The 14,058-nt window shown below is 46.9% G+C and overlaps 1 protein-coding gene across 2 annotated transcripts in view; it reads right to left on the reverse strand.

Annotated features, from left to right (window-relative positions):
• IRAK2 (interleukin 1 receptor associated kinase 2) overlaps positions 1–14,058 on the reverse strand; it is a 53,739-nt gene extending 39,681 nt beyond the window's left edge. The window contains exons 1-2 of one of the 2 annotated variants that reach the window (XM_004018270.5): positions 13,924–14,058; positions 5,385–5,567 (exon numbers count right to left, since the gene is read on the reverse strand). In XM_004018270.5, the coding sequence (XP_004018319.2) occupies positions 5,385–5,567; positions 13,924–14,017 (277 nt within the window). In that variant the 5' untranslated portion in view covers positions 14,018–14,058. Of the gene's footprint in view, positions 1–5,384; positions 6,485–10,178; positions 12,829–13,923 lie in introns of those variants that run through there. The other variant, XM_060402147.1, reaches the window with a different exon arrangement.

Below are 14,058 nucleotides of genomic sequence, written 5' to 3' on the forward strand. Positions count from 1 at the left end.
AGGAGGCGATAGCATGGCACCAACCTTTGTCTTAAGCCACACTTCGCAGTCCACCACTGATCTAATTCTCAGTCCACCACTATCTGTCAGACACAGAGCCCAGAAGCAAGAGTCAAAAGAAGAACACTTCTGTCCCATCCAAGTGGGGCAGGCTGAGTACATAGGCCAGTAAATAAAAGATCAAACCTTTCAGGGCTAAGAACTAAGTTATCTAGGCTGGATCATCAGCTGTGGTTATCACATACAGAACTGATTAGAAGCCAAGAGACCAGAAATTTCTAGCATTTTGAGGGAAATGTATTGCCAAAGAAACCACAAGCCTGGTGTGACAAAAGCTGGCCATTATTTGACCCCACAGCTTCTCTGAGGCCCCCAAACCACTTCTCCCCAGCAGGAAGGGAGCTATAAAAGCCATGTAGTCCCCTATAAGGCCAGCCTTTTCAGAAGTTCCCACTTTCGATGAGACCACAGCAACAGGGAGCAGGACAGCTCCACCAATAGCTACCCCAGCCCTCAAAACAGGGTCAGAAATCAGAGAACCAGGTGCTGGAACAGCAGTTCTTAACCTTTATCTATACCAGCAACTGAGGTAAGGCCCAAGAACCTGCATTTCTAACAAGTTCCCAGGGGACGCTGAGCCTTAGAAGTCTAAGGAATACACTTTAAGAATCACTGGTCAACTAAGAAGAACAAGGGGCTGCCAGATGGACCAAGCAAAGGACTCACTCCTCTTGCCAAAAGAGAGTCCCTTGGGGAAAGGGTGAGCACGTTGTTTGTGGGAAGAAGGATATATACAGCTATTTGGGTGTCCCAAAGCAAAGGGCCAAAGGAAGACAGCTGTCCCTCCAACATGTATCCCCTCGTCTTCTAGAGTAATAGACATTTTAGTCATGCACACAGGTTCCCAGCTACAGATCACATTTCCCAGCTTCCCGTGCAACTACGTGTGATCATGTGATCAACCCTGGCCAATGGCCTGTGAAGGGAGGTTACACTGCAATTCCCAGGGGATCGTGCCTTTCTTGTCAGCTGGAAGGCATGTGTGGCGGCACACAGTCTTTTTAAAATCTTATTTAAGTCACTGTAGTCTGTCCTTAGTAACAGCAATGAACCTGGGATGCTAATATAGGAAACTACTGAGAAACAGCTAAAGGAATAAAAAGGGTTGACCCTGGCAAGCAGATTTGCCAGAAAAAGGAATGGTATGGCTTCTGTACTACTACTGCTAAGTCACTTCAATCGTGTCTGACTCTGTGAGACCCCATAGACGGCAGCCCACCAGGCTCCACCATCCCTGGGATTCTCCAGGCAAGAACACTGGAGTGGGTTGCCATTTCCTTCTCCAATGCATGAAACTGAAAAGCCAAAGTGAAGTTGCTCAGTCGTGTCCGACTCTTAGCGACCCCATGGACTACAGCCTACCGGCTCCTCCATCCATGGGATTTTCCAGGCAAGAATACTGGAGTGGGTTGCCGTTGCCTTCTCCGACGGCTTCTGTACTAGTTTATTCTAATTCTTATAACATTTAATGTCTGACAATTGAATATTAATGGTCTTGGCAATTAAGGCTGAGAAAATATCAAGGAACAGAGACCCACACACTCAGCTCTTTACACAATGAGACCAGCAGCCCCTTGAAGGACATGATTTCAAGAGACAGGACACATGTGTGGCCCCCTGTGAACCCCACACTCAGCCTTTTGGTTCAGGTACAACCTTCGGAAGGCCTCTGCTAAATACAAATATATTACCTAGAGTCTTAAGTCTCTGCGGCTTTATATGTGGGAATTTTGGTGTCTGGTTTTCAAGTTCTGTTTTAATCAAACCTAGTCTTAAAGTTCTCTGAAAAGTGGTGGGCAGAAGTCAGGTTCTCAAACTGCTACGGGCAGCTGAGCAAGCTCATAAACAATCTTCAGCAAATGTTAGGTAGCTAGAATAGAAAACAGGAGTCCAAAATGGCATGGCTAAAAGACAAGGAAGGGAAAAGCCCGCAAAAACAGAACAAAGGAAGGTCCGAGGACAGGAGTGAAGACCTCAGAACAAACAGCACTCCTGGCTAAGCCCAATTTGCATAGGGCAGGCCCAGGAGGAGGAAAAAACATAAAAGGAGGAGCCAAAGCATGCTTGCTCTCTCTCTTGCTCTCTCTCCCCCTCCCCACGTCCCCTGTCCCCTTCGAGCTGGCGCGCTTCTCCACTCTCTTCTCTTCGAGTCTTTGGGTTGGCACGCCCTCACACTCCTGCTGTCTTCTAAATAAAATAGAGCTGCAACACTGATTTGTCTAAGAGTTATAACACGGTTTGTCCAAGACCCAAGAGCTGTGATGCACCGAGGGCTTTAATGTCCTCGCTCCAAATCTTTGTTGTGACGAGACAGAACCGAGAATACACTCACGTGCCACAAATAAATGCAAAGCGAGGTTTAACTAATGCTACAGTTAGGGCCTCCCAGGTGGCACAGTGGTAAAGAATCCACCTGCCAATGCAAGAGATGCAGGTTCAATCCCTGGGTCCAGAAGATTCCCTGGAGAAGGAAATGACAACCCACTCCAGTATTCTTTTGCCTTGGAAATCCCATGGACAGAGGAGCCTGGTGGGCCACAGTCCATGGGATCGCACAGAGTCCCACAGGACGTATGGACTAAACAAAAGCAATGCTGCAATTAGGGAAGGGAAACTGATCTAGTCTGCTGGAATAACAGAAATTTAATATGCCTCACTCATGCCTTTTGTATTCAACTTCAAAAAGTGACCAAGATTTACGGCACCTTTTTTTTTCCAAATTAAAAAAAAAAAAAAAAAAACACACAGAAAAACAAAACCCAAAAAAACCCCAAGATACCGAAAGGGGAAGTGTATTGCCTGAGGACTGAAAGCAATAGTGAAAACACAACCGAAATCCCAAAACAAATCTCTCTTCCTCAGGCAATTTTAATCAGCAGAGCTAAGGAGGAATGGGGAACGGAGGCCGACTCTCACAGTCCTCAGAGGTTACAGGTTGGAACAGGAAAGTAGGGAACTGAGTAAAGTTCTAGGAAGAAAGGCTGACAGATAACTGTTTCCTGGAAGACCAAACACTGCGAGCAGTGAAGTTCCCATGGGAAAAGCTAAGAATGAGGACTCTGGTCCAGACGTGCCTGGGTGTGACCAGACCTGTGCCCCTGGGGAGGCTCTGAGCCATTCCTGACCTCAGTGTCCTCTTAGTGGGAGGAGGGGCTCCTTAGAGCACCCACCTCGAGGGGGTTCTGGGAGGACCCAAGCTCAGTGCCTGGCCCCTCAAAAGTGCCTAGTCAGTGTCAGCTTCAGAGCGTCACACTGCAATGAGTGTTTCTCTGAATCTGGCATTAAGCTGTGTGTTGACCTCAAATTGTTAAGAATATGTTCAAGATTAGTCAACAGTCAGGTTCTGACGTCAATGGCAAACTGGTGTGTCCAACGAGAGATGTGTCTCAATTCCTCAATTTCCCTAGGCCTCCAGACCCCCCTGCAGCTTCCCGGTGCCCTAAACCAGTATCCGCCCCAAAGCGGCCTGAGCCGGACGTCCCTCCACTCGGGCTGACCTGACCCAACAACAGCTTTCCTGCTCCACTCTGCAGCCCCCACTCTGCACAGCTCTCTCTTTTTTCCCTTCTCTCTTTTTAGCATCCTTGGACAGGCACAAATTTCCTCACCTCTTTCTGATCCCATTTAGAGTTTATCACGAATTCTATCAAAACATGAAAAAAATGTTTGAAAGCAAATCTACTCAACTCAGAGTGTACCACATGTCAGGCTCTGGGGCTGCAGACAAGCCAGAGAGGGATCTGCAAGCAGCTACACAGGACAGGTGTTGATCACACCAACCACTGTGTGTCTCCACCTATAGGCCACTCTGATAGGTCCTGATTTATCTCTGAGGATGGAGGGCTCTAAGCCCCACTCCTCCTCCTGAAAGCCCTTCCTGATTCCAGAAGGCAGGTGCTGAACTGAGGTCTGTTGGTTCAGTCAGGTTATTCCCAGCTCAGGAACCCCAGACAGGACAATCCCAGGGCCCACAGGTCTCCCACAGTCCGGTGGGGCTCTGAATGCCCTGCTGTCTACCTCTCACACCATCTTTATGCTAGTTCCTTCAACACCCCTGGGCCTTCGCACAGGCTGCTCCCTCTCCCCTGGGCTCTCACTCCAACTCCTCTCACGGGTGCCTTCTTTTCACTCCTCCATCTTCACCTCCCCAGATGGGCCTTTCGTGACCACCATGTTCTAGAAGTCCCTACTCAGTCCCTCCCTCCCATTATTTTTACTTGTTTTTCTATCTGCCGTCTCCCTATCACTATGCTCTCCATGAGAGCACAGGACCTGCTGCTTTCCCACCTGTATTCCAGGACCTCGGACAGCACCAGGCACTGGGCAGGGGCTCAGTAGGTACCTGTGAGAGGCCTGGCTCACTGCCCCACACTGAAAGGGTCTCTTTGGGAACATGGGGCTGGGGGGCCCAGGTGTAGATTATCAGGCCCCCTCATCCCCCTGCCTCTGCTGAGCACTGGCTGAATACCAGGCCCTTGACATATTCTATTTCTTCAGTTTCACTGACACCCTTCAGGGTAGGGAGGTTATTATTTATTACTTGTTAATATATTCCCACCACGGCCATATCTCGGGCGGGGGGGGGCAGTTTGTAACACTGGTACTGAATTCATCAAAACTTAAAATATACAAACTTTCAACACAGCCATTCCAATGTTGGGAAAATCATCCCACAACTAGATTCACATGTGTGCAAATGAGGTGTGTGTCCCAACACTGTATACAATAGGCAACTGCTAGGAGCAACCTGCAGTTGATATTTATCTTATCAATAAATACACTATGTCATAGGAATACAATGTCACTGCTGACAGAAGATCTCAATATGAAACGGCCTGGAAGATCAACTGCCAGGTGAAAACAAGGGGACATCTGAGTGCATGGTCTTCTCCCTGCCATCTGTATTAAAAGTATAGCAGATACATATAAACATCTGCCTAGAAAATTTCTAGGAAAATAGACGAGAAATTATAACTAGTGGTTACTTCTTGGGATGCCAAATTGGGAAACGGGATGAGGACATAAATAATTTTTATTGCCCACTTTCTTGAATTGTTATGTTATAGCTATTTTTAAATTTCTATTTATTTTTGCAACAGAGAACCAACATTTAAAAGATGCAAAGAGACTGACAATCAAAAAAATCAATAAAATAAAATCTCTCTCCAACTGCTGCTTCCCTGGCCACACCATTCCTCTCCCTGGGGGTGACCACGGTTATTAGTTTCTTATTTAGGTGGTAAGCAATGTTTTTAAGATCAGGAAAGCTTTTAAGGCCAGAAAGCGCAGCCCCCGCTGGCTGTGAGGGGACTTTGGGGACTCACAGTTGAGGATGATCTGGGCGGCACGGTAGAGCTCTAGGTGGCACAGGAGGTCCAACAGCTGCTGGACGGTGGCCTGCCGCATGCCCCACCACCACAGCAGCTCTCGTGTGATGCTCACACCCTGGGCCCGCTCCATGGACTTGATCTTCCGCAGCTGGGTCAGGTCTGTGATCACGTAGGAGGCTGGAAGGTAAGCACGAAAAAATAATTCAGAGTCAGAAGGCCAGTCCCTCCACCAGAGGGTCCCCATGCTGGCCCGGCTCCGTCCATCACAAAGCCGCCTGCCCCTCACTCTACCTGAAATTCTACCATGAGTCGGACTCCACCAGCAGCTCAAGTCATTCATCACCACCAGGACCAGCATGCTCACACTTGAATGTAAATGTCACCCTGGGCTGCCACGCAAGACTTAGGAGAAAGACCACTGGACAAGAGGGTCAGGGGCCTTGAGCTTTAGCTGCTTATTTGCTATGGGCAAGACACTTCCCCAGGGGGATGGGAGCCTCAGTTTCCTCAAGTGTAACAGAATGTGAAAGAACTTTGCCTGTCTTCCCTTCCAAACAGAAGCCCCATGTAGGCACTGGTAGAGCCTCAGAACAGAGAAGAATGCCTGGCACAGAGTGGGGGCAGGGCCAGGACCAAAGTGAGGCCGTGGAGGCAGCCAGGGGGCAAACTTTAAGGAAGCGCTCACTCTCAGGGCTGGTCCTGCACCTGAAGCAGCCGGAGAGTAGATGCCTCCTACAGTTTTGCCCTGGGCATCTCATTCTCCTCACCTCTAAGTCCCAGCCCTGGCAGGGGGAACTGAATGAATGAATCAATGAATCCACAGCCCGCCATCCTCACAGAACTGTTATAAGGAGCAAGAGAGCCATGGATCTAAAAAGCACTCTGCCGACTCTGAAGCACCGTACAATTTACAGGGGCTACTGTCTACAGTGGGATTCCCTGGTGGCTCAGCGGTAAAGAGTTCACCTGCAATGCAGGAGACGCAGAAGACTTGGCTTAGATCCCCGGGTTGGGAAGATCCCCTGGAGGAGGGCGTGCCAACCAACTCCAGTATTCTTGCCTGGGAGATCCTATGGACAGAGGAGCCCGGCAGGCTACAGTCCATGGGGCCGCAAAGAGTCGGACAGGACTGAAGCCACGGAGCATGCACGCACTGTCTACAATGCTAAAACTAACGTATTCCTTCTCTTCATTTCTTATTATAAAGTTAATGGTTGTTTGCTAAAGAAAGCTTGGAAAACGCAGGGGCGAAAAAGCTAATAAATGACACAGCATCCCACTAGGATACTTTCCATTTCTAAGACTCTCCCCCTCAAAATAGACAGCTGTGCTTCTGGATGCAGTTGTTGCCCGACTGTAAGAAAGAATGTGTATCTAGACCTTATTTACTAACGTTATACCGTAAGCATTTTTCAAGTTGGTTACAAGCTCTTCATATTTAGCATTTCTGAATGGTCACATAGTATTCTGCTGAGTTTCCTGAAGTGAGGCAGGCATTTATTTATTTATTTTTAAACTAGGACAAAAACGATCAGACTTCAGTTTCAGGATTTCAGAAATCATGGAGCAGATATCTATGGGAACATCAAGTCATACATTCATTCAACAAAATATTACTGAGCTCCAGGCCTGTGACAAGCTCGAGATACAGTGGTGAGTCAACCCGAAGTCCACGGAGCTTTTCTGCTTGAAAATATACAAACATAAGTGAACCGAGTGGGGAAAAGCAAGACAAGAGCCCAGGATCACATAACGATGGAGTTCGAATGCCAGGCTACCGTCTGAACCTGATCCTAGGAGCCACAGACACCAGGACACTAGGAAACACCTCAGAGCCGGGGAGGGACACGATCCTACTGAACAGTCCCTGTTGCTCTGGAGGAATGGGGAAGGTTGTGACAGCCTCCCACAGAGAGAAAGCCTCTGGGAGAAGTGCCCGGTTAGAGATGGAAAGTTCTTGAGTTGCAACCTTAGTCACTGGAAACCCCAGGCCAGATTCCTGGTCCGTGGGATGTGATGTCAGCAGGGTCAGGGGCTGCTTCCAGTGGCAGAGAGACAAGAGTGGAGGGAAGAGGAAGGAACCCCTTTTTCCCAGCCCTCCGTGCACACAAGCTCTGTCCACAGGTTCACCTCCCACTCTCTGGAGGCAGCATGATGTCATGGGAAGAACAGAAGCCGCCCCCAGGGCTCCACTGCGGCAGCGCTCACTTCTGCGGGCTGCACTTTCCTCACGGGCAACGTGGGAGGAAGAGGAATTAAACCTGGAGTTGCCCTGCAGTGTGGACACTGTAGCTCTGTGAAAGTGACATCTCTCACAGCGCTGACCTGTCAGCATTTAACAAGACCCTGAAATCAGGCTTAAGACAAGATACAGATCTTAGTGGGATGACTCACTGCCGAGTGCCCTGCTGAGCCTTTGGCTCTTTGCCCAACACTCACAAGCAGTACCTGGTCATCACATGTGGAACATTTGGAAACTGGGAGAAAATCAAAGCCCCCATGATCACCCTACTTGGAAGACCCCAAGGAAAGCACTGGTTATACTCTTGTAGGCTCTTCTATCAGAAATAAAAAGACATGCTTATGTCAGCAGGATGGATGTTCAGTCACAGGCTCAGGGACCAGACTTTGGATTCTTTTCTTTTTTTTTTTTTAATATTTATTTGGCTGCACCAGATCTTAGTTGCGGCTCTCAGGATCTTTAATTGTGACATGTGGGATGTAGTCTCCTGACCAGGGTTTGAACCCAGGTCTCCCACATTGGGAGTGCAGAGTCTTAATCACTGGACCACCAAGGAAGTCCCTAGACTTTGGATTCTGAGGCCTGGGTTCAGGTCTTCTCTCTGCTACTTATTTGCAGTGTGCTTAGGGCAGGCGCCCCCTCCCCTCTCCCTGTGCCCCAGTTTCCTCGTTTGAAAACGAGGAAAACAATGGCACCTGCTTCAGTGGTTGTTGCAAGGATTAGATTAGTTATACATATAGGATAACATACCTGTGATATAAATGCTTGCTGTAATTGTTAAGCCATCTCTACTCTATGAAAACCTGCTTTCATCCCCGAAGGTTAACAGTACATGATGACCATCCCTCCTGGTCTGGGATCCTGAGTCCTGCAGGACACAGGAGAAAACCTTGCCCATCTTCAAAGCTCTCTGGAGCAGAGAGGGAACAGTCTCCTGAAATGATCCACCCTTGGATGAAGTGCTCCTTGTCTGGACTAACCAGACTCCTTCCTGGTTGAGGAAAAGGGAGAATGTCTTGTCCCCTAAGCCTCTCAGCAACTCATCCCCATTTTACAGATGAGGAAACTAAAGGCTCAGAGAGAGGCAGTCACTTGCCTGAAGTCACACAGCTGGGCAGGGACAAAGCAGGGCTGTACACGAAGACTGGTGCATGCATGAGAGAGGAGGAAGGGGAGCCACCTAACAAAGGAATCCCTGCCCCAGGACCCCTCGGAATACACCTGGAATGAGCGAAACAGTAAGAAGGCTGTTTTCCCCCAAGGGGAAACATCAATGCAGTCACAATCATAGGGAAACAATATCTGCCAAAATTGTCAAATCCAAAGAGTTTGCGTATTTGTGACTGTATGATTTTTGAATCACTTTATGGATTTTTCCACCTCCATTCCCCAGTATCACAATCTGCCCTAAGGGGTGATCACTTCTAAAATAACTGGCTTTATCTGTAATAGTAAAAAACTAGAATGCCATTAAAGAAAAACAAAAAAGAATAAATTGTGGAATTTGCAGTAAGGTCTTTCAACTTCAACAACAAAAAAAGGAGACTCGCAGAAGCTGAGACTCTTTAGGGCTGGAAGGACAATCATGATTACTTGTGCTGAACAGAAAACCATGAAGTGCTGCCTTGGCAAGGAGCTGTTACCTGGGGGCCATGGCTGGCTCCCAGCCCAGTGACCTCTGACTCAGCACAGACAGCTGGCTGACCACGGGGCTCCAGGCCATCTTACGTCCTCACCATTCCCACATCCTTCAGCCCATCATTCACTCAAGTGTTACTGAGTGTCTGCACTGGCCGGGCACTGCCCCAGGCACTAAGAATACAGAAGCAAACCAGATAGGTGATGTTCCTGCCCTGATGGCGCTCACATTCTCTGGGGACAGACAAACATAGACAAATAAGGAACAGGGTCATAGCATGTTAAGAGAAATGAAGAAAATAAAACATAGAGGTGAGATTAAAAAAAAAGAAAGGGGGACAGGGTCAGCTTCTCAAACAAGGTGGCATATGAATTGAGAACTGACAGACTATGCCCCTCAAAGATGTCAGTGTCCTAAACCCTAAACCCCAGTGTCCTAAAACCTGTGAATATGGCACCTTACATGACAAAAGGGAGTTTGCAGATGGCCTTAAGTTAAGGGCTTTGAGATAAGACTATCCTGGATTATCTGAATGAGCCCGAGGCTCCTTATATGCAGGAGGCAGGAGTGTCCGATTCAGGGAAGACTACAGAAGCGGAGGTAGAGAGCTGGAGGTGCTACCCTGTTGTCTTTGACAGTGGAAGAGGGGCCACAGGTCAAGGGATGCAGGCAGCCTCTGCTGCTGCTGCTGCTGCTGAGTCACTCCAGTTGTGTCCGACTCTGTGCGACCCCATAGATGGCAGCCCACCAGGCTCCCCCGTCCCTGGGATTCTCCAGGCAAGAACACTGGAGTGGGTTGCCTGGAGAAATGCCTGCCATTTCCTTTTCCAATGCATGAAAGTGAAAAGTGAAAGTGAAGTCGCTCAGTCGAGTCCAACTCTTAGCGACCCCATGGACTGCAGCCTACCAGGCTGCCCCGTCCATGGGATTTTCCAGGCAAGAGTACTGGAGTACTCTTTGCTTTTTGCTGGCAAAACCAAGGAAATAGATTCTCCTCTAGAGCCTCTGCAAGGACAGCTGCCCTGCCAACACCTTGATTTTAGGCTTTCTGACCTCCAGAACTGTAACACAATAAAGGCTGTTTTTAAACCATTCAATTGCGGTAATTGGTTACAGCAGCAATAGAAGTCTAAAAGAGACTAGAAAAACAGCCCTGGGGAAGATGGGGGAAGAATGTCCCAGACAGAGGGAACAGCAAGTACTAAGGCCCTGAGTCTGGACCAAGGAGGCTAGCATAGCTGGAGCAGGGTGAGCAAGAGCTGGGTGTGGGAGGAGAGTCACACAAGAGTCAGTGGAGCTCACATTGGGATGGGCCTGGTGAGGAATTTGGATTATAACCTAAATCACAATGGGAAGCCTCTGAGGACCTTGAGCAATTCTGGTGTCTCCAGAGTCTAAGGGGTCAGAAGTATTCTCCACAGAGGATGTACAAATGCACATGAAGAGACACCCAATATCATTAGTCATTATGGAAATACAAACCAAACCACAGCAAGAAATCACTTCATACCTCCTCGAATGGCTCCTCAGATGGCTAGAAACTCAGAAAGACGGACAGTAGCAAGTGCTTGGATGGAGGGGGACATGGAGAAATCGGGACCCTCATACAGAGCTGGTGGGAATGTAAAATGGTAAATGCATTTTTGAAAACAGTGTAACACTTCCTCAAAGTGTTAAACATAGTTATGCTGTGACTCAGTCATTCCACTCCTAGGTATCTACTCAAGGGAAATGAAAACATACAGCCACACAAAGACGGACACAAATGTACACAGAAGGATTATTCATAATAGTCAAACAGTGGAAAGAACCCCAAATGTCCATCAGCTGTCAGATGAATAAATAAAATGAAGTACCTCCATACAATGGAATATTATTCAGTAATAAATAAAAAGAAATTAAGCACTGATACACACTAAAATATAGATGAACTGTAGAAAGGTGCTAAATAAGTCAGTTGCAAGGGAGTACATATTTTATGATTTATTCCATTTATATGAAATGTCCAAAACAGGCAAAGCCTAAAGCTGGGGGAAAACAGGAGGTGTGTTTGGGGGTGTTGGGAGAGATGGTTGAGGGGTATAGGGTTTCCTTCTGGGGTAATTAAAATGTTCTAAGATTGATATGGAAATGGATGTACAACTTTGCATATACTAGATGTGATTGGATTGTTCACTTTAAATGTGTGAACTGCATGGTAGGTGAATTATATCTCAATGAAGTTGTGCTGTTTTTTAATCATCATATATGGAGAACAGACTTGTTGCCAAGAGGGAGGGGCATGGGGGAAGGATGGATTGGGAGTTGAGGATTAGCAGATGCAAAATGTGATATATTAAATGGATAAACAACAAGGTCCTACTTTATAGCACAGAGAACTATATCCTATATCCTGTAATAAACCACAATGGAAAAGAATTTTTTAAAAATATATAAATATATATAACTGAATCAGTTTGCTTTTCAGCAGAAGTTATAACACCGTAAATCAACTATAATTCAATTTTTAAATTTTTTAGTTTAAAAAAAAGAGGAAGAACTTCACTGGAGTGCCTTCTAAATTAATATCCTAGAAACAGAAGTTGTCCTGGCCTTCATAACTGAGGCCAACACGGAAAAAACTAGAGAGAGTCTCTTACATAAAGTGTTTGTCCATGACCCAGGAAACAGTCAAAAGTAGTTAGATCGCAGATCATCTGAGCAAAGGGTCACAATGCAGTCTAGAAAATCAGATGATGACAGATATTCTCAGAGATGCCCTGATGTGTTACCAAGGGACTGCTTCTGCAGGGAGGAAAGGGGAGGCTGAGGACCAGGGAAGGGAAAGATACAACTTTTTAGGGGCCTGATTTGTTCATTTAACCTAGTACATCTGCTATTTTTTTCCACTAAACAGTTAATAAAAATACACACTGAAATAAAAATTGAAGTCTGTGTCGCTAAAGAATACTGCTTGGCAAGGAGAAATAATCGTGATACAGCATAAGTGAAAAAAGTAGGCTAGTAGAATGTACAAAATTATATGATTTTTGGAAAATGTATATTCATAAATAAATATGCTTAGGGGAAAGAAAAGACTAGAAGGTATAAGACACCTAGCACTCTGCTGGAACATGGTTAGTAATTCATGTTCCCGGCTGCTGTTGTTATTATTATCGGCACCCAAATGATAGGAATAGCGTCACTGAGCAGCAGAGTTTGAGCTAATCTTTGTTTCCCTCAGTATTTTGCAATAAGCATGTATTATTTCTGTGATTGGTTTAAAGCAGGACTTCTGAACCTCAGCACTACTGACACTTTAGGCTGGATAGTTCTTTGAGGAGGGGGCTGTTTTGTGTGTTGTAGGACAATTACCAACATCCTTGGCTTCCCTGGATGGCTCAGACGGTAAAGAATCTCCTGCAATGCAGAAGGCCTGGGTTCGATCCCTGGGTTGGGAAGATCCCCTAGAGAAGGAAATGGCAACCCACTCCAGTATTCTTGCTGGGAGAATTCCATGGACAGAGAAGCCTGGCTGCAGCCCATGGTGTCGCGAAGAGTCAGACACAACTGAGCTACCGACACACTTGGCATCTACTCACTATACCCCCCAAGTTGCGACAACCAAAAATGTCTCCAGACATTAGAAATGTTCCCTAAAGGGGTCAAAATTGCCCCTGGTTAAGAACTACTAGGTTAAAGTATATATTATTTCCTCAAACTGAATGGACAACAACATGCATGTTCATTTTATTATTCTTTCCACCATACATAAATATTACATTCTTTGTTCAAATGGTATATATCATAATCTCAGTTTTTTTTTAAATACAGATATTACCTTTCACATAAAGTGGCACCAGTCGCACGGTTTAAAAAAAAAAAAAAACTAAGAATGGTCATTGTTAATACTTCCTTAATACTTACAAGAAACTCTGACACACAAGTGTCAAGAGCTTTTTATATAATTTTCATTCCTCACAACCACCTCCAGTTTACAGATTAAGAAACTGAGACTCAGATTAAGGTTAAGTAACTTGCCAAAGTCACCAGTTGGATCTGGTGGAGCCTGGAGTACGGACCTCTGTTTGGGTGCCTGAGGACCACACACTCAGCATGCCCCATAATGCCAAGCCCTCAGTCAATCACCAGGCGCAAACAAAGAAAATACACCAAGGAGTTAAGGATGTCCTGGCGGAGCCAGACGCTGGGGTTTAAAGCCAACTCCGCCACTTAGGAACTGCGAGTCACAAGTGACTCTCACAAGTGGCTGCCCTCACAAGTGACTCTACCTCTAAATCCTTTTCCTGGTCTGTAAGATGGGGTAAGAGAAATATGCACTTTACAGGTTACTGTGAAAATTAAATGAGATCATCCGTGTCAGGTGCTTGCGTCAGGGCCGGGCACACACTAAGCACCAGTCATTGCTGACAGCAACGATTTTCAGCTTTACCGTAAACAGAGAAGTGCAGCCGGTCATTACTTAGCGACAGACTAACAGCAGAAATCGTCTGAGATCACCTCAAACCCTTCAGATCACCAACAGAGAAGGGGCAGCGCCTGCCTGAGGAGACACAGGGAGGCCCGGGCCCAGGAAAGCAGCAGAGAGAGCCCTTGACATCACGGACCACGCGGTGAGGAGGCTTAGTGGGGTCGCAGAAAGGACCACTCACCGAACTGCATCCAGTCCCATTCGCTCAGCGTGTCCATGTTGCGGCACAGGTCGTCCAACACCCAGGAGGGCAGCTGGTAGATGTAGCAGGACATGGCCAGGCTCTGAGGGCTAGCGGGCAGGCGGCCTGACAACT

The sequence above is a fragment of the Ovis aries genome, chromosome 19 (assembly GCF_016772045.2).
Source record: "Ovis aries strain OAR_USU_Benz2616 breed Rambouillet chromosome 19, ARS-UI_Ramb_v3.0, whole genome shotgun sequence".
NCBI classification, from domain to species: Eukaryota; Metazoa; Chordata; class Mammalia; order Artiodactyla; family Bovidae; genus Ovis; species Ovis aries.